General features: G+C 39.4%; 1 protein-coding gene across 1 annotated transcript in view; it reads left to right on the top strand.

The window, feature by feature from the left end:
• Nucleotides 1-23,138, top strand: part of LRP1B (LDL receptor related protein 1B) — a 2,076,109-nt gene that overhangs the window by 2,005,592 nt on the left and 47,379 nt on the right. Inside the window, exons 86-87 of the mRNA XM_089653623.1 lie at nt 7,785-7,889; nt 14,977-15,090. Of these exons, the coding sequence (XP_089509749.1) occupies nt 7,785-7,889; nt 14,977-15,090 (219 nt within the window). The remainder of the gene's footprint in view (nt 1-7,784; nt 7,890-14,976; nt 15,091-23,138) is intronic.

The following is a 23,138-nucleotide window of genomic DNA, read 5'->3' as shown; positions in this document are numbered from 1 at the left end:
ATTACAATTGAAGTCTTTTCATGTTAAGATCAAAAGTGTTTGATCAACCAATCAGAAACCCCTTCCAGCTTTACTGACTGATATTTCAGAGGAATGCTTGATCTGTTAAATAAGTCATTTTGGAAGCACAGGCCTAGAAGATACAGCAGTATACATTATTGCATGCATGGAAGCTACCCAGGTGCATATTATAGGTTGGATATAAATGGTGGACAGTGTAGTGCCTCTGAGCTTGCTATGACAGAAAGTATTTTAAATGGGACTCTGAAAGCTACTGTTGGTTATGTTATTTGCCAGTATTCTGCGGATTGTAACTTTTTCTGGAATTCAATAAATGTCTCTCTCTGGAAAAGAACCATTCACCTTTTTGCTGTGGAGATACGTATTATCCTTGATATATGACAACAAAGACCAGCACGGCAGACCTTCTGTTACTTTTAATTTATACGTCCCAGTAAGCATGTTATCATAGATTTCAATCAAAGGGGAAACGTTTATGTTCTATGGACATATTTAATTATCATTTTTATATGTTTATAAGGTTTTAAACAATATATATATTTTTTGTATGCATATACAATCTTTGCATTACAAATATTCAGTACTGGGTCCACCCATGACAATGGTTTCACAGGGCTTTATCGGTTTCTAAAGAGAGAGCATGTCAGAATCCACTTGCCTTCAGACTCTTTCTCTCTGTTTGATTACAGCATAAAGGAAAAAGAGGGAAGGGGAGGTATCCCTGCATTGACATGCATTTCCAGCCTTTCCCTTTGCCTTTTCCTTTGACTTTTGCTCTGTCCAGGCCCATTCATACTATTAAGGTGTGTCAAGTCACTTACGTTAATGAGCCAACATGCTGCAACATACTTGTGTTAAGGTAGCCCATTTATTTGATTGGACTGTCTAATCCAGCAAAAAAGGTGCATGTACCATTTCTGGTGATAAACAGCAATACACATTAGTGTTGCACTGCAATTAATGTTCATCAGCAAGGTGCATTGGGATGCCTTTCAGCATGAAAGACAATGCACTTCCATTCTTGCAATAGCAATCATGTTAATGTACCCTTTACACCATCACAGTAGTGTCAATGTAGTTCCCCTTCATGGCCTATGGATGCCAGAAGAACCCTCTCATTCATTACGACTGTTGGATGCTCACATTTCTCCACCATGCACTGCAGTTCCTTCTAATCTCTACATCATAACTCTGTCCATTAGTGACTTTTGGGGTTGGCATAAGGGATCAGATAGAGGGAAGCAAGGGACTAAGTGTTCAACAATCCTAGAGAATCTTTGCAGTGAAGATTGGCAATATGGACAAAGAGGTGATTATTTACTATTTTCTTTACAAGGAAATATTCTAATTTACATTTTTGTATTAGTAACAGAATATGGCAGACGAGTGGTTATGTGCACTACAGTTTAACCAGTTACCCTCTGCCCTTTAGCAGAAGTACTGCTACAGGGCGACAGGGCTGTGCAAAATCATGTGTATATATACGTGGTTTGCATTTCCAGGTAGGTGGCGTGTGTGTGCCACCCTGCCCGCACTGCTATTGGCGGCTAGAGATGTCAATAACAAGGTCCCGACCGACACTTGGCGATCATTGGGAAAAGCTGACAGGGGAGAGATCTGTGTGTAAACACAAGTCTCTCTCCTGTGAGCATGGACATGCTGTTTTGTATCTCTCTGCAGAGAGATACACAGCAGCATGTCTTCCTAGTAAAACACAACACACAGTAAAACAGCACACAGTTAACCCTTTGATCGTGCCAGATGTTAACCCCTTTCTTCCCAGTGCTATTAGTACAGTGTCAGTGATTTTTATTAGCACCGGTCACTGTATTAGTGTCATTGGGATGTCAGTGGCAGTTAGTTCCTCCCAGTGTCAGAATGCCCGCCGCAGTCCTTCAGTCCCGCTATAAGTCGCTGATCGCCACCATTACTGGTATAAAAAAAATAAAAATTCCAGTATATATAACGCCATTTGTAGAGGCTATCACTTTCAAGTAAACCAATTAATTTACACATATTGGGATTTTTTTTTTTAGCAAAAACATGTTGCAGAATAAATTTTGGCCTAAATTTATGAAGAAATGTGATTTTTTAAATGTATTGTTGGATATGGTTTTATAGCAGAAAGTAAAAAATATTGGGTTTTTTTATAACGGAAAAAATAAAAAACACAGAGGTGATAATATACCACTAAAAGAAAGCTCTATTTGTGGGGAAAAAAAATACATTTCATTTATGTACAGTGTTGCATGACCACGCAGTTTTCAGTTAAAGTAACAAGTATCGTATTGCAAAAAATGGCCTGGTCAGGAAGGGGGTTAAATCATCTGGAAGGCAAGTGGTTAAAGCTGAGGTTCAGCTGACAAAAAAAAAATCCATATAGCATTATTTAGATCACTTACCTGTAATGAACTAGGTCTCGCATTGTGCAGTCAGCTTGATCCTGGAAAAATCTTCACTGCAGGGTTGCCTGTCTTCTTCCTGCCACTGAACTTCAGGTGCTGTGGGGGTTACCAGCTTTGAGTCTTCAGGCAGAACAGCAGTACAGATTGTCTGTCAGGGATACAACACCTCTCTCCTCCTTCATTGGGAAAAGTTATTTTATTGATTACACTGTTTGCAACATGATCTGTGAACAGAAAAGCATCTGGTCAGTTACATGATTCTTTCCTCCACATGAAAGAACTTTTTTCAGTAGTGAAGGAAGGAGGGGACATGTCCCTTTCAGATCATCTAAACTGCCTTTTTGCCTGAAGACCCAAAGATGTTAACCATTTCAGAGCCAAAAGTTCAGAGCCAGGAAGAGGACAGGCATTCCTGCAGTGAAGATTTCTCCAGGAGCCCACTGTCTACACCATGTGGTATTTCTTCATTACAGGTAAGTGACGTAATTAAAGCTGTAGGGATTTTTTTTAGCTAAACTTCAGCTTTAAAATTTTAATTTTTGATGTCTTTTTTTGAGCTGACTGCATCTTCATCAGTAAAGATCCTTATGGGGTTTGTTCTCCTGCCGTTTCTCTGACATGGTGGAGGGAGCAGTCCTCCTCAGAAAACGCTACAAGTATTGTTTTCAGGAATGGATAACTCTTCACTGTCAAAAATAGACAGCTATGTCTTTTGAACTAGGCTGAGCTGATATAGTTTTTATCAGCTTGGCTTCAGGAAAACACGCTGCTTATTTTAATTAAAAAGTGTCAGCTTGCATGCCTGCTTGTCTAATCATGGCCACAGAATGATTTATCCATAACTGATAATTCAGTTTGTTTTAAATGGAATACAATGACTGCACACCTTACAAGCACTCATTCTACCCGACTGCAAATTGATACGATAGGAATATACCTAAAAGAAACAAGTTGAATATTTATGCAGTTCTGGTACGTTTGCTTTTTCTTTTTTTTGTTGGACTGCATTTTTTTTTCTTTTTCAATACATTCTACAAAAACAGAGCCCTTTATACATTTACACCCCTTCCACTCTTTCAACGTTAATCATAGCTTCAGCAGCCAAAGTTTTGCAAAGAATGTCTATTATGTCTATTACAAAAAGATTTCACAAGACAGTAAACGTGTTCTAGTTTGCTTTCTGAAAAGAGTCATTCAGAAGAAGGATTTTTTTTTTAAATCTCAAAGCTCTTTGGAGGGAAGGGCTAGGGAAGAGATTTTGGGAGTAAATACCTATGGGAAATACTTTAGCTAATTAAATTTGCCACTGAGAGATCTAGAGGGCCCCATTACCTCTCCTATGAAATCCAAATATACAAGCAGAGACCTACGGGTCTATGTATAAAAAATGGTGTGAACAATGTCTTAGAATTCACATAAAAATCATGAATATTACATGTGATGTATTTAATATGTGTGAAATTTCAGTTTCTAGTTGTTGCCTTCCGCAGGGTGAATATAACATTCCTTAACATCTGATCCTATTAGAAATTTGACCATTTGTCCAGAAGAGTTAAAGAACATTCAATCAATAAATAAAATAGCCCAAAACTGTAGGCTGTAAACATTAGACTACAAGAGGAATTAATATGAGGGAGACCTCCAACTGCACTGTGTACAACGTATATAGAGATTCCTGCGCACCGCCAATTCTGTAATGAATAGGCTACCATGGAGAGGGAACTGCTTTACAGAATTGATACAATGTTGCAGAGGGAACTCCATTGTTTAAGTGATCTGCTGCTCAACTGTGAAGTGTTTCTTTGTTCAAACAATGGAGTTCCATCTCTGCTACATTGTATCAGTAATGGATAGAAGTGAAGCTGCTACAATGCAGAACAGCGCTACAGTGAAGTACATTGCTACGGGGCTGTGTGATCTATCTGCAGATTGCCTGGATGTTTACAAGCAACTGCAGAGAGATCACACAGTGCCACAGTGCTGAGTGATCTTTCACTTTCACAAAAGAACAGTCTGTGCTGGTACCCTATATCAGCAGTCTCCAAACTTTCAGAGCCAGTTTACTGCCTTTCAAATATAAGGGACCAGTATAGTAGAAAATGCCCTGGCATCAGTGGGAGTAAGCAATGCTGTAGACTTGGTGATCAGTGGGTGTAAAAAAAAATATATTATTGGTGTCAGTTTGGGGAATAGTGTCCCATAATTGGTGTCAGTGGGAGAATTAGTTCCCCATCTCTGGTGTCAGTGGGAGAAATAGTACCCCGTTGTTGGTGTCAGGGGAAGGAATTGTGCCCCATCATTGATGTCAGTGGAAGAAATAGTGCAACATCTTTGGTGTCAGTGGAAGGAGTAGTGCCCCAAGGATGAAGGTAAGCAAAGGGCCACATCTGGCCCATGGGTTGCAGTTTGGAAACCCCTGCCTTATATTATACAGCCATGCAGAGCTGATTCATTCTTAAAAGTGAAATATCACTTGGTGCTGCTAAGCTAATAAAAAGGTTAATTAAATTTTAAACGGCTTAGTGAGATTCTTTAATTTAAAGCTTGAGGTGATTGTAGCCGTATTAGTGCACTTGCGTCAGAAACAATTGAGTACTGTCCGTGATACTTTTTTTTATTTGCACGAACATTCAATTTTGATGACAGTCTTTCGGGGTATGTCCCCTTCTTTAACCTCCCTAGCGGTATTCCTGAGTGTAGCTCGGGGTAAAATGTTAGTGCCAAAAGCGGTAACCTCGAACTACACTCGGGCTTACCATGCGGCGCTGCATAGGGAGTCCCTGTAGAGCTTACCTTGTCCTTCACTCCCGCAATGTGTCCCCTGCAGCGTCCCCGGCCATCTCCTCCGGCCTTCTGTGTTCCGGTCCCTGTGACGTCGGGACGTACGGGCGCCGGCGGCGAGAAATTAGAAAATTTTAAAAAATTTCATTTTTTCTAAACAAATTTTACATAGCAAAACGTTGCTGTTTCAACCCATTTCACATACATTTTGTCCCGAGTGCTTTGTCCTGTGCCCTGCCTGCATTTTTACTGTTCTTTCTGCCTGGAAACTGAGAAAAGTCCATGGCGTCCAAAAAGTGTCCCTTTAGGTCAAAAGTGGGTTTAGACCGGCTAGAGAACAGCGATAGTAAATCAGAACCACTTGCAGAATTGAGTGATAATGATTCGTGGGGAAATTCGTCATCAGACACTGAAAATGATTTTGCGACTTTGCTCAGCAATGTGCAAACTTGGCGCTCTATTTCAAATTTCAGTGTTTTTGGTTTGATTATATTATTGAATTACATGTATTATTATGTTATTTTTTATGATTATTTTTTAAAATAAAATTTATGATTTCGTGTTTCAAATTTTATCATACCCGGGATGTTTAATAGACTCTTGTTTGGACAGATTTCAGTGAGTTATTCCTAAAAATTACAGTATACAATAAAAAAACTACATATTTCCATGCAAAATAATGGTACCGCTTTCAGCACCAAAAATCTGAAATAATCAGACCGCTAGGGAGGTTAAGGTCCGAGCAGTACTATTACAATGTTTTAGCAGAATGTTAGAAGTTGGAGATGAGTGAAAAAGAAAAAAAAAAAAAGCAGAAAGAAACACAAGCCTAGGGTTAAACTAGAGATAAGATACAGCAAAGCAAAAGCAAAGACTAGGGGGGAGGACAACAATCACAGAGAGAGTCATAAAACTGTTGGATAATGATTGAGGAATCCCATGTCCAAATTAAGGCCGTTATCTCTTGTGTCAAATATCATTCTTAGTTCAAAAGTTTTTCTTTCCTGAATGGATTTGAAATTTCCTTTCAGAACTAAAACATTGAGGTTTTCCATAATGTGGTCTGGTTGTGCGAAATGGTGTCCCACAGGTGTGCAGAAGTCATCTTCTTTATGTTCCTTGATGGTATGTCTGTGCAAATTCATCCTTGTTTGCAACTTCTGTCCTGTTTCGCCAACATAGGATCCTTTGTTACATTTTCTGCACTGGATAAGGTACACAACATTACTGGAGGTGCAGCTGTATGATCCGGAGATATTGAAGATCCCTTTTGAGTGTCGGACAGTTTTTGATGGATTGATTTGGTTGCACAGTTTGCAGCGTTTCTTATTGCAGGGTTTGCTTCCATTATTTGTGACATCATAATCAGAAGGAAGTTTCCTACTGATTAGTTTATTTCTGAGGTTGGGGGGTTGTCTGAAGGTCAGTTTTGGGGGTTGCTGGAATATTTCTTTCAGAGTTCCATCCTCTGTTATGATGGGTTGTAAATCTTTGATTATTTTTCTTTTTCCTTCTAGTGCTGGGTTATATGTGGTTACTAGAGGTACATGGTTGTTTGTTTTTTTCTCTTTGTACTGAAGTAGATTTTCTCTTTGGGTTCTCAAGGCTGTGTTTATGCTGGTGTTGATAGTTTTATCCTTGTAACCTTTCTTATGGAAGGAGCCTGCTAGTGTCCCGAGATGTGTATCTCTGTCTCTTGGGTCAGAACATATTCAGTAGTATCTAATGGCCTGACTGTGTATGATTTCGTGTGTTGGGGGTGGAAGCTAGAACTGTGGAGGTAGTTGCATCTGTCAGTGGGTTTCCTGTATATTGAGGTTTTAGGACAGTGGTCAGCTGTGATCTAAACAAAGGATCTAATTGGGTGAACTTTGCCTGTTCGCACTTATGGAGAGGGGAGGGAATGTTCTGAAGATGGCAGCTGTCTGAGGGAAAACAATTGGCCAACAAAAACTACATGAAAATCCACTGTCCTCCCAAGCTAACTGTACCAGGAGGAGGCCTGCAGAAATACAAATGCTCTCTTGTATTAGTAGGTGTCTTTTCTCTCCATCATTTGGTAGCCTTGCAAGGCAAGCAGTGCATATTCTTTACATTTGTTATCCCCTGTAAACAGAGCAATGATGTTCCTGACACATTGACAGAAATAATAGTATTACCATGGTACATTTAGGCAGAAGAAAAGATGAAATCTCCAAATTAATTTTTCTTTTCCTCTTTTAGCCGATCGGTCGGCTGCCGCGTGTATACCAAGCAGCTCGCAGTGCAAAATGGTGATGCTCTGTCTCTCGAGGATCACCGCTAGATGTTTGCACTGCACAAGTAAATGTTAGCTTTGCCTTGTTTTCCTGAACTAACGGTTTGCAAATATAATAGCCTTAGAGGGGTGGAAAAAAATATATGCTCACTGTCATGCTGTTTAAAAAATATCGCTAAGGGCTGACCTGTCACAGAAATAGCGTTTTCACTCACAGATGGATTTGTACAAGAGATTAGATAAAAATAATTTGCATAGGGAATCTTAGCTCTCTTCTTGAAATGAAGGAAATAATTACATTGATGTCTTTTTCTTCACAGCTGCAGTAACGGCAAGCTGGCCTCCAGCTGTCAGTTGTGTGATGGGTACTGCTATAATGGGGGCACTTGTCAGCTGGACCCGGAGACCAACATCCCAGTCTGCGTGTGAGTATGACTTGTGACAGTGTACCTCCTGACAATACTCAGTCTGTGTGCGTCCGAAATAGAACAGGGCCAGGTTGTTATGATTTAGTCTTCACCTTTTGCTGTGTAACCTGTCACGGCTAACACCGAATACCATCATGGGGTTATGTTCTGATGTCTCCAGCTCACATAAGTTCTAAATAAGTAAAATACTAAGTCTAGCTCAGGGGATTGTAAAAGCTTTATAATAATGAGCAAATACCCAAGTGTAATACATTTTAAATTCTCAGTGGTTGTATTTGTTTTGCAAGTGTCACTTTTATTTAGGCGGTAGCTATATAACAATATAAATAAAGGTCCTAAATAAGAAACATAAAAAAGGTTATTAAAGCCTAGTTATAGCTTTCTTCAGAACATAGTATATCAAAGCCCAGCGCATAAAACATTGTGTTTAAATATTTTTACATTACTTTTTTTTTTGCTTAAAGGTAGAGTTTAATCTTCTTATATGTTATGTTCCCTGGTTTCTCCTTTATCCCTCACTCAGACCCATTTGGTTTTAGAATGGATTTTAAGAGGGAACCCTATAAGAGAAACAAGAAAAGAAGCATAGGGTCTCCCTCAAAATCCATACCAGACCCCTATCCAAGCATGCAGCCTGGTAGGCCTGTGGATCCACCCATTCTGAACTATACCAGGCCACATGCCCTCAACATGGAGTGGGTAAATTACCAGGAGGAGTCCCCTGGCAAAGCACCTTGTGAGGACAAAGCCCTCTTCCCCACAATCCTGGTTTGGTGGTTGTGGAAGTCTAAGGGTGGGGGGCTTATTAAAATATGTCTCCCAAAAACAGTGGGAGGACCCTTAGATAGCCTCCCTCCACCTGTGAAAGAGTAAGTGGTTCATAGCACCCCTACTCATTCACAAAAAATATAGTAAGTAAACACACACTTTTTTACAAGTCTCTAATAAAGAAAAAAAAAATACACCATCAATTATGCCATCCAGCAATGCAAGTCTTTGTCAATCAGGGGCATGAATATGAACAATTGTTGGGTACTCACCAAAAGAAAAGACCACCAACATATGTGATCCCTCGCTTGCTTTCCTTGATAGACAGCTCCTAGTCCTGAGAGTGGAATATAAACAAAGTTGCATGGTGTCCCAGGTGATAACAACCAAATATGTACAGGACCTTATTTGTTCAGTGATGTCAGGGGGGAGTGATCAATCTAATTCTCCACCATGAGTTTAATACAATGTGCATCAGAAGCTGCAGCTAGTTATATTTCTAGATTGGTAGACGTAAAGCATCATCCAGCCTTCTGCTCCCAATCCTCACTGTGTGTGACCCACCATTTCAGCTATTTTCTTTTTTATGCTGTCAACCATTTAATTTCAACACCATGTGTAGATATTACCTTGGGCACCCTGCCTGCACATGCATTGTGCCTAGGAATGCCTACTTCTGAAGACTATGCAGCTACCCACGTTCCCATCTAACATTTACATAAACCCCAAAAAGCCAATACACTGCTTGGGAGAACTCTTAAGAGAAGGAACAAGGCAGTGGTGTGATATTTACAGGAAGACACCAAAGCACCTTGCCAGCATCTTCCACCAGCCACAGCCTTTCTGCACAACTAAGACAAGCACTTAGACCCAATGATGATGCAATTGGGTCTAAAATAAGTTATATAATGTAAAAGAAAAAATGTTTGGTTTAAAAATTGTAATTGTAGCTTTAAGTTCTACTTTAAGGGGCATGGTCAGAAAACAAAATGGTTAAATGTAGGCACGGTGTTTTGTAATAGCAGTGTATACATATGCAGCTTTTATCTAATTAGGTACTTTAAAAATGTAGAACGATGCAATTTAAAAGGTGCTTTAATGCATCAGCTATTGGAAAATAGATCTAAATGTGTTTTCCAGTTAAAGTAAAAATGGAACTGTTCTATAGTGGCACCTTTTGTGTAGTAACACAAGTGAGGCTCTTCCCCCCTTTTTCTGCAGCACCTCTGATTTTAGTTGCAATGCCATTTGTAGGTGAAAACTGGTGCATTTATATAAAATAGGACTCTGGGGTGATGGTTTATAGATGCTGAAGCAAAGGAATGTGCAGCAAATGTACAAATGCTGCAGTTAACAATCAATCAGATATCATTTTTTCATCCAGTTAGAAACTTAAAAAAATTGCTTTTTTTTATGAGCAACAGTGCCATTTACACAACAGCACCTGCAAATTTTTTGATTGAATAAGTTGAGGTGAGAGCCTAAAAAAAGATCTAGTGGAAAACCTCTATAATGATGGAAAAAAAAAACTGCAGAGCTTGAAATTTTGAGGTACCTATACCATCATTGCACCACGTGTGACCTTTAAGAAGAGGCTGCAAGCCTTTACCACCAGCAAATTTAGATAACACCAGCAGAATCTAGCCTGATAAGGTTAGTAGGTATGTAAATGGTAAGTCTTCATTACCATTTGGGCTCCAGTAGAAGCACACAATGAATACTCTCTATTTTTGCCCATGGAAGCAATAATTTGGTGATTACGAAAGTTGCATTTTTGAGTAAACCTGTCAGAAGCCTGGGTAATTCAAACTGAGCATCTGAGAAAAAAAAAGTATAAGCAGAGGTTAAAATGTTTAACATAAGTGGAAAAAAGTCTTCCCTTGCTGTCTTCTCATTGATATCAGCATGCCAGCACTATTAACAGTGGAGGCCAGTGACCACCTCACCTCAAGTTAGGACATGGCTGGACTAGAGGTACTCAGCCACATTTCATCACTGATGATTAAAGTGATTGTAGTTTAACTATAAATTACTCAGATGTTTGAAAGGTTTGTGTTAAAATTATTTTTTTGCCAATAAAATCAGATATTACCCCAAGATCATAGGTAAGGCAAATTCTGTAAAAACAAAACATTTTTAAAGGGTGGCTAACATTCACCTTTAAAGGAAAGTAAAAGGAGGTGAGGAGGCTAATTGCCTTTTTCCCATTTAGCTTCCATTCCAAGGAAGGCCAGCGAGGTGAAAGAATGTTAACCATGTTACAGCTACACTTATCTCATTAAATGTATCACCATCGACCAAGGACCTCTCAGTCATTCTTGTCAGAAAAGCAGTGGTGAAATAAAAGCCAAACGTATAAAAAAAAAAGAACTACAGTAAACAAAAGATTTAGCAAAGGCATTTGAAAGGTGTTGAGTAAATTTATTGCCATCGCCAGCCGACACTTAGTATTTCACTGCTGATTTCATTAGACCCCTGTGAAATCTGACCTAGAAAAGAGGTGCTGAACAGACGCTATAGGTTGGCACTTTTACTGAAACAAGAAACAAAGCTCTTGTATATATAGATGAACTGCAGATCAGGGCAAATACAACTGTGCAGTGGAAAAAAAAGGTTGGGGTTAGCATATCCAAATATCACAAAACCAGAACATGCGTTACAGTAGAATTGAGCAAAAGCTATTAAAAAACATTAAGTTTATTTATTATGAAATATAGGGTTCTTTGTTATCCAAATTTAAAATTTATCATAAAAATAAAACAAACTAATAAAGGTGGAAAGTTATATTTTTTAAACATGTCTCCTGCCAACACAAAGTTTGATTTAGTTTTGGATTGAGTTGGATGCGTAAGGGTTGTTGCTCTATGAGGTCTCTATGATGTCTCTATTACCATCTGTGTCCCTTTTGTGGAGATTGTCCCTCATTTGCTGCTAGGACAAGAGGTGATCTGACCAATGGGGTGTAAAATGCAATTAAGGAAAGGCTATACCTTCTGACAATTTTTTTTGTATTATTGTCCATTCTAATGACAACCACTCCTCCCATTTCTCATATAGGGATTGGAAAATTGGAAACTCTATCCACTGGGATCATAGACAGAAATAAGAAGTTAATGGGATTTTTAGGGGATATCTAAAAACCATTTTTTTTATTTCAGATAGAGTAGGGAGTGGTTAAAACCCCTGGCATTTGTTTTGTCCCAGTTAAGGTATGTCTCACTTTCTGCCCTGTAGACCCAACAGAAATTGAGAGGAAATCACTCAAAAATGGGAGAAATACCCTCTTAGTTCTTACTGGAATAAGTTTTCCCATTGAAAGATTTTGTCTCAATTTTTTTTTCTGGTAATGATCTAGATTTTTCTTCCCCCTTAGTCCCAATGATAGTGGCCACCAGAACAAACAAAGAGGGTAAATCCCTAATCAGGAGGAAAAAATGCTGAAAAAACATGTCCCCAATTCATTGGAAAACTAAAACTAAAACATATTGGCTGGATTACAGCTTCCAAAATTTGGCAGTCTCTGGGCCTGACTTACAAAAATGTGAATTTAATAAAGTTGGGACTGATTTACATGTACGTAATGAAGTGAAGGACACATCAGCTGAAGAAGTTTCTTTTCTTCAAAAGATTGGATGTTTGCAGTAGATCTGGGTACATTTCACCTTACATGTTTCAGAAATTCAACATAGTTTCACATTGGTTTACCTCACACTTTAGTAAATCAAGGACTTTGTGTAGTAATGTGGATGGATCCCCATCACGAAGATTCTTGGCTGTACCTTCAGATATAGTAATGCTCTACAATCTTGAATACAATTGTTAAAAAATGGCAAAGATATTCAAATGAAGTGTACATGTAGTCAAAATTGTATGTTTTTTGGTTGGGAATTAGAACCTCTTTTTTTCAAGTCAGCTTACCTGTTCGGGAGATTCACTCTTTTTTTTGTCTTGGTGATCATTATCATTGAGACAGAAAATGTCGGGATATCCAAAGTGCTATAGTTGCCAGAAGAACAGGGTGAGGGTAACTCTTCCAATGGGGATTCTGTTTCAGTTACTGTTGTCTTAAAGAGAATTCCCCTCACTTTCTTCCCACATTTTATTGGCAGTTTTAACTCTTTCCTACTCTATCCAAAATAAAAAAAAAAGTTTTGGCTATACATGTTTGAAAAATTCATCAATATTTAAAGTGCAGTTTTCCATTCCCCAAGCATGTACACATAGTGATTCTCTTCATTATCTGATTCAAACGATCTCCTCTTATTCCCAAAACATTTAGGCTAAATAGGCTAAACAGTGTAGTTACTGATTTTATATTTTGACTTTTTGTCAAAAGCCATTAGCTAGGTATCTCCAACTGCTTCCCTGACTCTCTGACATGCCTATTAGCATGCAGAAACTATGGACAGATGACTGTCAAAGGCAGAGGTGTCTTTAATGTGTAAGCTGTAACTAACAGCTTGGCTTCACCTTCTATATGCCATGCAAAAGGAAAGATGCTAGCACTCAAAAAGGGAAATAGCTGGGTATGGATTGGAGCTAAATTTTTGCTCACTGATTGTAGTTGGATTGGATCAATTGTTTAGTTTCCAAATAGTTCATTCAGTATATGCAAATGGTTTCTGTAATCACTTGAAAAGTAAAAGTAAAGTGTTATGTAACCTGCACACATGCTTTAAGGCAGTCTACCACAATGCAAAGTAGTGCATTACCATGCATTGTGGTGCTCTGCTGCAGAAAAATGGTGCATGTCTCATTTTTGGTGCATTGGCAGCCAATTCAAATGAATATGGTACAGTTTTTGTTAAATAAATTATTCAGTAATTCACCAGATGTCTACTCCTGAATTAACAGATATATCCACTTTAAGAAAAAATGGAATGGTGTTCTTGAAATAAGAGTTCTGAGAAAATTGGACATAACCAGTGTGTATGGAATCCTCCATGAGTCCATTCCTGTAGGAGTTTTTTCTAGAGATCTTTACGTGCAGATTATCACTTGCAACATACTAGTAAAATTTGATAGTGTGGCATCATGGAAGCCATTGTATTGTTACTTGTCATGCTCTGGTTTGCTAAGTAATGTAAGTATCCACTGAAACGGTGCCCAACAAAAGGTTGTAAGAGTTATGGAAGCAGTTATCCAAAACAGGATTGAAGTGTAGAAAGTCAAATAGGATTTGATGAGGCAGATAGAATCAAATTAACATATTTTTTTATAGGTTGATAGCCAATGCATTTTAGGGGTCACAATATACAAAACCATAAGAAGGTGGGGTTCTAAGTTATGACTAAAGATGAACATTCACCTAACTGCCACATTGATGAGTAATTTTTGGTGTTCCTTTCCTTTTATACTTTATCACCCAGTACCCTCAGAGAAAAGAAGGTAATACTGATTAAGGAGCAGCCTAACTACTATTACCAAATTGACTAAACTTGCAGTATTCCACATTATCAGAAGTCCCTTAGATCCATCAACCCTTCTATCAGAAATAGGGGACCCAAGCCTTTATTCCATCCAGAAATGTATATATCCAGTATAGGATGAAAACTGGCAGGTACATTTTCTTTTAAGTCTTGGCTATCCCCCTTGGAAATTAGAATTCTTACCCACCAAGAAATAGGCGACCAGCTACAACCCCCTTGCATGTCTTGTAATAGGTTAAAGTGTACCTAAAGGCAAAACTGTGTGTTAGTGGAGAGAGATTTTTATTGCTGTCTGTGCCCCCATTAAGGAGATTAATCCTCTCTAGTTGTCATATTTACCATGATCATTGAAAGTGAAAGTAAAAGAAAATCCCAAATTTTGGGTTGTCCCAAGAAAAATAATAGGGGGGAAATCATCCAATGGGGACACTAGTCCTGGTGACCTGGGGGTCCCCAAGGAATTCCCTTAGTTTCCAAGGATTTCATGTCACTTCCTGTTGGGCTTTGAGATAGCAACTGAAGGGAAATCTCTGCAATGGGACACAGATGGCATAAAAAAGTCTGACAGGGGTTATAATCATCCCTTGCTCTATCCAAAATGAAAAAAAAAATGTTTTGCCTATAGTTCTTCTTTAACTTTAACAAAAAAAAACGAAATATTATGGATTCAGTAAGGGGAGAGGAACTACCCATGGAGAAATTGGAATGGATTTACTCTTCTACAGAATGCAAATGATATGTTTAAGTTTAAGAATTTGGGTTCTGTACTTCAACTTATGTAGACAGCTTTGCTATATGACATCCATTTGTTTTTTTATGAGCTACATTGAAGCACATTGGAAAAGGCAGATTACTCACTCCAGTTGTGTCTTACTAAAATTCTACAGATGCTCTATGGGGTTTAAAAGTCAGCGCTGTGACCAGAAAGTGAACCCTTGTGATTACTACTGTCAGAATGAGGGAATTTGCACTTTAACAGCGTTTAATGAACCCAAATGCAAGTAGGTTAACCTTCCACTTAACGCTGTTCGTTGTTTGACACCATCTACCTCTCATCATTCAGCACTTTCAGACATCGGTGACCTGGCATTCCTCGCTTTTATCTCAAAACAACATGTGAATGTAATGAACTTTCTTTTAAAGCAGACCCGTCATACCAAAAATCAAATATTTATTGCAATTGCTATAATCATATTTGAATTGCAGTATAATAGTTACTGTTACACCCTCTTTTATGAGAAAAGTCTTTTGTGAAATTCTATTTCTTATTACAAAGAAGAGAAAAATGCTTCTATGGAATTTTATGGCAAGAACTATTGCTCTAAACTGCATGTGACCATTATGAGCCAATCGGCACCATGAGGTTCCCCCTGGGAAACTTTTACCTTGCTTTGAAGATTCTAGGAAGCAGTGCTCTGTGACAGCTTCATAGGTTTTTTTCTGCCCAGATAAAGGTAACTTCATGTGGGCATTTCTAAATTCTAGGGAACTTTATAGCAGTAATAAATTGTAACAGGAATATGTAATAACGCAACATGAAATAACTGCTGGCACCAAGTAGAGATTTTTTTTTTTATTATGGATACAGAGTGGAGTATATTTGCCAAAACTTTTTGCACTTGCCATATGATTGTTGCTCCTCGCAATGACTCATTAAATAAGCCTTACACATGTTTTTCTAGCACCGTCTGTTCATACATTGGATTAACAAAAGGATGACAGGTCTGCTTTAAAAAATATTATGGCATTTCGACATGATACATTTCTCATTTGTGATGTTTCTGCATATGGTGTGCCACTTCATTTGCAAACAGAGCTTACCAGGAAAAAAGAAAAACATTTTAATAGCAATGACAAGGTTTGCTTTACTGGTCTGCAATGAAATAAAAAGCTGCTGGAGAAGCCTCAGATGCAAGTTGCAGTTGGGACAGTGAAATCACATTCTGATTCTGGGGCAGCATTATAGGTCACACTTTATTAGTACCCAAACCACACTTTAATGTGATAGATTCCCTAAATAAAATAGAAAAAAATCTTATGCCTGTAGCAACCAGGTGTCAACTGTATTTTTAGTACAGATTAGGCAATGGAAGCTACTTTACATGCTATGGGGGGAGCATTTTCACATATCCTGTTCTCAAGGTCTTATGAAGTCTTTGTATGATAGTGGATTCACAGATTTGGGGATCCTATGCAAGTGCCATTATCGAGCTGAATTATCTTTTATCCAGTTGTATGGGATCTCCATGCAAATGCCATAGAGATTGGGGTACAAAGCTTTGGGTTTATAGCTATATGAAGCCTAACACAATCAGTAACCAGCTACACTGAGATGCTCAATTATTCGTATAGGATGTCCCATTGTGCCTACAAGACTATAATTATATCCAGTGCTGGTAGCCATGTTGTGTGCCTAGAAGAGTCAAAAGTTATTTATAGATTTTAAAGACAAATCAGGTAAAGCTAGCCATACATGTTAAAAGAGAAATGTGGCCAAAGCTTTTTTGATCATACCTCTCGTGTGGATCACAGGAGTGCACTTACTTTTTCTCCCTGTGACCCAGAGCCAGCTGGCAGTGGGATAATGCTCACTATCTGCTGACAAGGCAGAGCAGCTCCAGGCTCTTGAAGGATCTGACAATATTGTTGGGATCCACTTGGCTGCCTTATTGACAGCTGGATGCAATTCTCGGTATGCGGCTGAGTTGGAAGTTGTGCCCTCCCAGCGCTCCAGTGAACCCTGGAGGAACAAATTGCAGGGTGGTGACTGACTGTCACCACTCTCCATTCTGAGCAGATCAAGAACTGAGGAATCAGAGGTCATGTGATTATTTAGTTCTCCAGCTTAGAACTGACATAGGGCAGTCACAGCATTACACCAATGCTGCAGCACACAGGTGAACATGCATGTTTGTTGTTTTATTTTAAACTCCGTATTTCTCTTTCAAGTTTTCTCTCATTTAGTCCTGCTGGCTAAATAAGAGAAACCATTCAGTTTACCCATCAACACTAAACAACTTGAATGGACAAATCTGCAGTGCCAGCCAATGCTTGCATATGACTGAATGCATGTGCTGTTGAGCTAGGAATCCTACTGGCTCCTTTGAACAAAACTGAAAAATTATTTTTTTTTTGAGCCAGGTGGTGTTGGCAAGGTCCCCCACAGAATGAATTCTGAACAATTCAGCAGAATCAGATTCAATTTGAGTGTGTGTGACCAACTGTAGAAGGGTGGCGGTCCATTCACTGCTCTCTGCTCTTCTCCTCCAGTGCTCACTGAAACGCTGAGCTGGGGTGGCAAACCAGTTGTCATTCAGGCAACAGGGTGGATCTCGACAATATTGCTGGGATCCTTCCAAAGCCTGGTGCAACTCTGCTGTTTTAGATATCAGCCCCCTATCAACTGATTAGGAGTAACAGGAGAAAGAAAATAGGAATAGTCCTTTGACCCACAAGAGAAGAGAAAAAGGTTTGGATATACTTCTCTTTTAATGCAGGAAGTTTTGCGTTTAAATGATACCCTTTATTGGTTAATTTAAATTATTAGCAATGCAAGCTTTTAGGATGCCTTGGATCCCTTCTCTAGGTATAAAGCATGATGATAGGATCTAAGATATTCCAATAGCTTGCATCATTAATAATGTAAGTCAGCCAATAGAGGGTATCACTTAAACTCCAATCTTTCTCCATCATTCTTAGTCTTAGTGACAATGGTCACCAGGACAAAGACAGAGGGTGAATCTCTACAGAGACAATAATAAAAACCTAACAGATGGTTTAAACTTTCCCTACTCTATTTAAAACTATATTTGAAAAATTGCCTTTTCACTTTATCTGAATACCTACTCGATTGACAATACCAGACTTTTAAAGTGGTTGTAAAAAAAAATTAAAAGAACAAAAAATAAACATATCTATACTTGCCTGCTCTGTGCAATAGAATTTCACAGAGTGGCCCCAATTCTTCTCTTCTCTTGTCCCTTGCTGGCCCTACTGGCTCCTCCTCTCTTGCTAGTGATCCCAATACTAAGCTAATTTCCATGGGAGCACTCATGTGGGCTTGCTCCAGAATCATGCTGCTGCATCCATTGACACAGACAGTGGGACTAAGCCCAGCCCCTCACTCCCTCATCACTGGAGTTGATTAACAGGAGTGGGAGACAATGGCTTCCACTGTTATCAATCTGGCCAGTAAAGAAGGAAAAAGCCAGGAGAGCCACAGCTGTTATTCACAGAGCTGGATTGTGATTGGGGTTCGGGTGGGTAAAAAGGGGGTGAGGGGGTGAGTCTGTCACACAGAAGGTTTTTTTTACCTTCATGCATAGAATGCATGAAGGTAAAAAACCTTGAGGCTTTAGAACCACTTTAAGATAAGTCAAGTTGAATGAGGTTCAGGCACCTGTTCTCAATCCTTAATATCTGGGTAGCTTCTGCACTACATCATAAGCATAACAAGTTCTCCCTTTTCTGGCACTGCACTGTAGCAAGTCAGTCATTCCATCTCAGAAGTTCAGTTGTGTACACTAGCTCCAACCCTGGTTTTTAATTGACGTTTGCTAGCTGTCAGTTAGAAGCAGGTCACAGATTGGCTATGGGCATGCAAAGATTGACTTGCTGCTGTGCAGTGACTTCACTTTTTCTTTTATAATTGTATATTTATTAAAGGTTTGTCAAGCCATACAAAGGAAAAGGTACATAAAAGAAAAAGAACAATCACAATGGGCCAGAACACAGGAAGGCCTATTCATGGCGAGCAAAATAATGATGCAGTTGACATAATATTCACAGTGCAAAACAAAACCAAGGAGAACTTGGAATGTGCATACATTACAATGTAGGTTCAAAGAGTGTGTCAGCTTATAGAGATTTTGAAATACTATAAATGCTGGGCAATACACAAGGGGGCCATTGAAGGAGGCATTGAAAGCAAAGGATAGGGAACCAGTGTGAGGAGGTATTGCCAGGGGAAACCTGGATCATGAGAGAAGGGAGGAGGCATACTCAGACTGGTCCCAGGAGTCCCACACTTTATTGAATTGAGAAAGTGTGTCATTAACCAAAGCAGTTAGGTGTTCCATTCTCGTGATATCAACTATAGTATTCAAAAGCTGGACTAAAGAAGGGGAGACAGGAGATAACCAATTTAATGGGATGGTTCTCTTAGCGGCTAGCAAAATGTATGAGGTTAGCTTGATTGCAGGCTTACCAATGCCCAGGAAGGGAAGGCCCAAAAGGTAATGTATTGGTTCCAGTGGAAGAGACACTTCAATTAATTGGTAAATCAAAGACATCCATTATTCCAAAAAGGCATAATAAACGATGGAGCAAGGGAAAAAAATAGTGCTTAAAGGATACTTTTACCTTTGGAAACATGTTACATGTTCCTCCCATTTTTAGGGTGGAACATGTAACATGTTCCCATAGCCACAGCCGCCACCCGCCGCTCCCCTTCCTCTGACAGACAGTACAGGGAAAAGTTTCCCTGTACTATCTGTCATATTTAAAAAGAGCGTGGCCGTGCGGACTTCCATGAATGTATGAACTGCAAGTCCTGACAGCCTTAGCGGCTGTGGGATTTTAGTTTTCAATGAACTACCATGGCGCCGTGGAGCACTGTGGTAGTTAATTGAAACTTCCTGTCAGAATATCTGCTTGCTTGTACATCCCATACGGCAAGCAGATATTCTAACATACTATCTGTCAAATTTGATAACAGAGTGGCTGTGGGGGGCTCCACCCACACGGCCACATCATTAATTCACAGACTTCCATAAATGAATGAACTGCATGTCCCGACAGACTTAGCGGCTGTCAACTTGTAGTTTTCAATGACCTTCCATGGTGCTGTGGAGCAACATTGTAGTTTATTGAAGCTTCCTGTCAGAATATCTGCTTGCTCGTACGTCCGGTATGACAAGCAGATATTCTGACAGGTCTGCAGGAGACTTGCATGGCATCAGTGATATACTGATCACTGGTGCAAATGCTTTCCAGGCTCCTGTAGACAAAAATAATGAATGCACATTTTTATACCTGCAAAAAAAATGTGCATTTATTATTTTTGCCCTTTAATTTCAAGGTAGGAGTAAAACATATGGTTAATAATGTGGTACGTGGCCTGCAATTCAGTAATAGAGAGTAACCTTCCAGTGGTAGGATTAACATAATGACAAAGCTGAAAAAGAATGGCTTGGTCCCAAGGAACCATGTGGGTATAGGATAGGCTATCAGATATTAGGGGGTTGAGGGAACACTAGATAATGGGGGGCATGGTGAAGAGTGAGAGTACTCTGTAGAGCATGAACGCCAGATCCTGAATGTGAAGAGCATTGGACTTAAACATAACCAGTTCAGTGTAACATCAATGTTGGTAGAAGGGGAACACACTAAAGAACAGGAATGTGCAGGGTACAGGGAACCCATCTCAATTTCAGACCATCTATTTGGAGCGTATTGGCTAGACCAGGAAGCAATCGAATGTAGGTGGGTAGCTTAATAATAGTTGATGACTTCTAAGGCTCTGAGTCCCCCATAAGACTTAGGAGAAAATACTACAGTACCAGCTATCCGGTGTGCTTTGTTATGCCAAATAAAAGTGAGGAACCATCGGTGGAGAAACTTAAGTTGGGTTAAAGGTATAGGTACAGACATTTCAAACAAATAAAGCAATTTAGCAAAAATAGATATTTTTAAAACATTTATCCTTCCCAGCCAAGAAATGTAGGTGTCCCACAGTTTCAACATAGTGTGTATTTCCTGGAATAGAGGGGGAAAAATGGCAATGTAAACGGAAGAGTAAGTAGGAGTTATCTGCGATGAACCTTATTTAACAAATCGATTAGATTGATGGTACTCCTGGTGTTATCCTCAGCATGCCTCGCTGGGACAAACCCCACCTGATCCTTATTAATTAATTTTGAGAGCATTTGGGTTCGTCTGTTGGCCAAGATCTTCATAAAGATCTTATAATCTGAGTTCAAAAGTGCAATCAGCCTATAGTTATCAGGAATAGATCTTTACCAAGTTTTGGGATAACAAAAATGAAAGAGTGCATAAATTGCAGGTGGGGGTTTTCCTCACCCAGAATGGAGTTGTATAAGGACAGTAGGTAAGGTGCGAAGATGTGGAGGAAGGTTTTGTAGTAAGGATAAGGGAGCCCATATGGGCCAGGAGACTTATACGTGGGTAAGTGTTTGATAATATTTGTAAACTTTTCCACAGATATAGCAGCATTCAACTTATGTAGGTCTAAATAGGACAACTTAGGTATATGGAGGTCAGCATAAAATGTATGGAAGTCTTCTTGTTTAAAAGAGGGGTGGGGACAATGGACTTCACTTTAACCCTGAGTATTTAAAAAAAAAAATTATACAAACCAAAAAAGATTTTAAAGGCACCAATTTATACAACTTCAATAAATTAAAATCCATTTTATTACATCAAACACATGGCAGAAGCTTATTAAGCCAACTCTATGTGTTTCTTGGATTTTATATGTTGTAGAGTAACTTCCTCCGCTATGCTTCTGAGAAAGGGGCCCGTCAGTCAAAGAAATGTAGAGAGTTGGCTCAGCGACCCACCCAGGGCTACCAATAAGGGTACCACCGATCCTCCTGTACTGGGCTAGGGCCATCAGAGGGCTCAGGCAGTAGGGCTATCGAATGTGGGTAGGAGAGAGGATAATCTGGGAAGCAGAGGGACAGGAACCGGTCCCCTGTGTATCTTTCCCTCAAGCAGCTAAAATAAACGTTCTCCTCCTCTCCCTCCTGCTAACTTTTAGCTGCTGCAGGGAGAGACACTCAGGATATCAGTTCCTGCGGTTGCCCCCCTCCTGTCTCACCGATCACTCTCCCTGTTCAGGACTAACTTCTCCTTTCTGCTCAGGCCCCTCTGTGTGCCCTCCAACAGCGCTGTTGTTTCTTTCCTCTCCCGGTTGCTGCAGGGTCACAGGGGGATCTTTTCAGGATGGAGAACAGGGGAAGGAGTCAGTAAATGTGTCATATTTACCACCCCCTTCCTTTTGTGATTGAACACAATGAGTGATCGGTACTGATTTCTTTGTAGCTGCGGCTGTGTGTATTGCCCTATTGATTCCTATAGATGTTAACAAAACTATACACTGTACAGTATGTATCTAAATTCTGCATTTTATACGCCTGTGCGAATGAGCTCTAAAAGAAACAAAGAATTTCTGCAATCTTTGTCTTTTCTATTAACACTGTTATATTTCTTTACACGCAACCAATAGGTTTTCAAATTAGAGCACAGCCCTGAACATAGCTGGCCTAGTTGCACGCTCTTCCTCCCCTATGACTAATACGGTCATGCATGCCGAGCATTGTAAGCATTTTACAAGCTTCTGTTTTAAGTGTCGTTTCCTGCATTGTACAAAACTGCTGACAAAAGAAGCATTGCGGCTAGGCTGTGATAGAGTTTCAGGTACTTTAATTTGAACATAGATGAGCAGAGACAGCGTTACAGAGCCATACAGCTTCTGTTAAGCTGACCCCCCCTATCATTCAGCTGTCATTCTATCTTGGATGACAGCAATGCTGGGAGCCACAAGGAATATTTTGTTAGCGGCATACGCTATTTTATTTAATAACATGTTCAATTTTCTCAAAACTCGGATAATTGAAACTTTGAGTATAGAAAAAAGATCTAGCGGAGTCCCTGCTGTGTATTCTTAAAGGAGAAGTAGGCCAAGCATACAATATATATATATATATACTGTGTGTATATATATACAGTCATGGCCGAAATTGTTGGCACCCTTGATATTTCTCCAGGAAATCATGTATTTCTCACGAAACGTATTGCATTAACACATGTTTTGCTATACACATGTTTATTCCCTTTGTGTGTATTGGGACAAAACAAAAAAAGGGAGGAAAGAAAGCAAATTCGACATAATGTCACACAAACCTCCAAAAATGGGCTGGACAAAAGTATTGGCACCCTTTCACAACTGCGGATAAATAAGAATGTTACAAGCATGTGATGCTCCTGTAAACTCACCTGGGGCAAGTAACAGGTGTGGGCAATATAG

The sequence above is a fragment of the Staurois parvus genome, unplaced genomic scaffold (assembly GCF_062004578.1).
Source record: "Staurois parvus isolate SC_StPar_1 unplaced genomic scaffold, SC_StPar_1.0 ptg000716l, whole genome shotgun sequence".
NCBI lineage: Eukaryota > Metazoa > Chordata > Amphibia > Anura > Ranidae > Staurois > Staurois parvus.
This window is presented reverse-complemented; position numbering and strand designations above follow the sequence as displayed.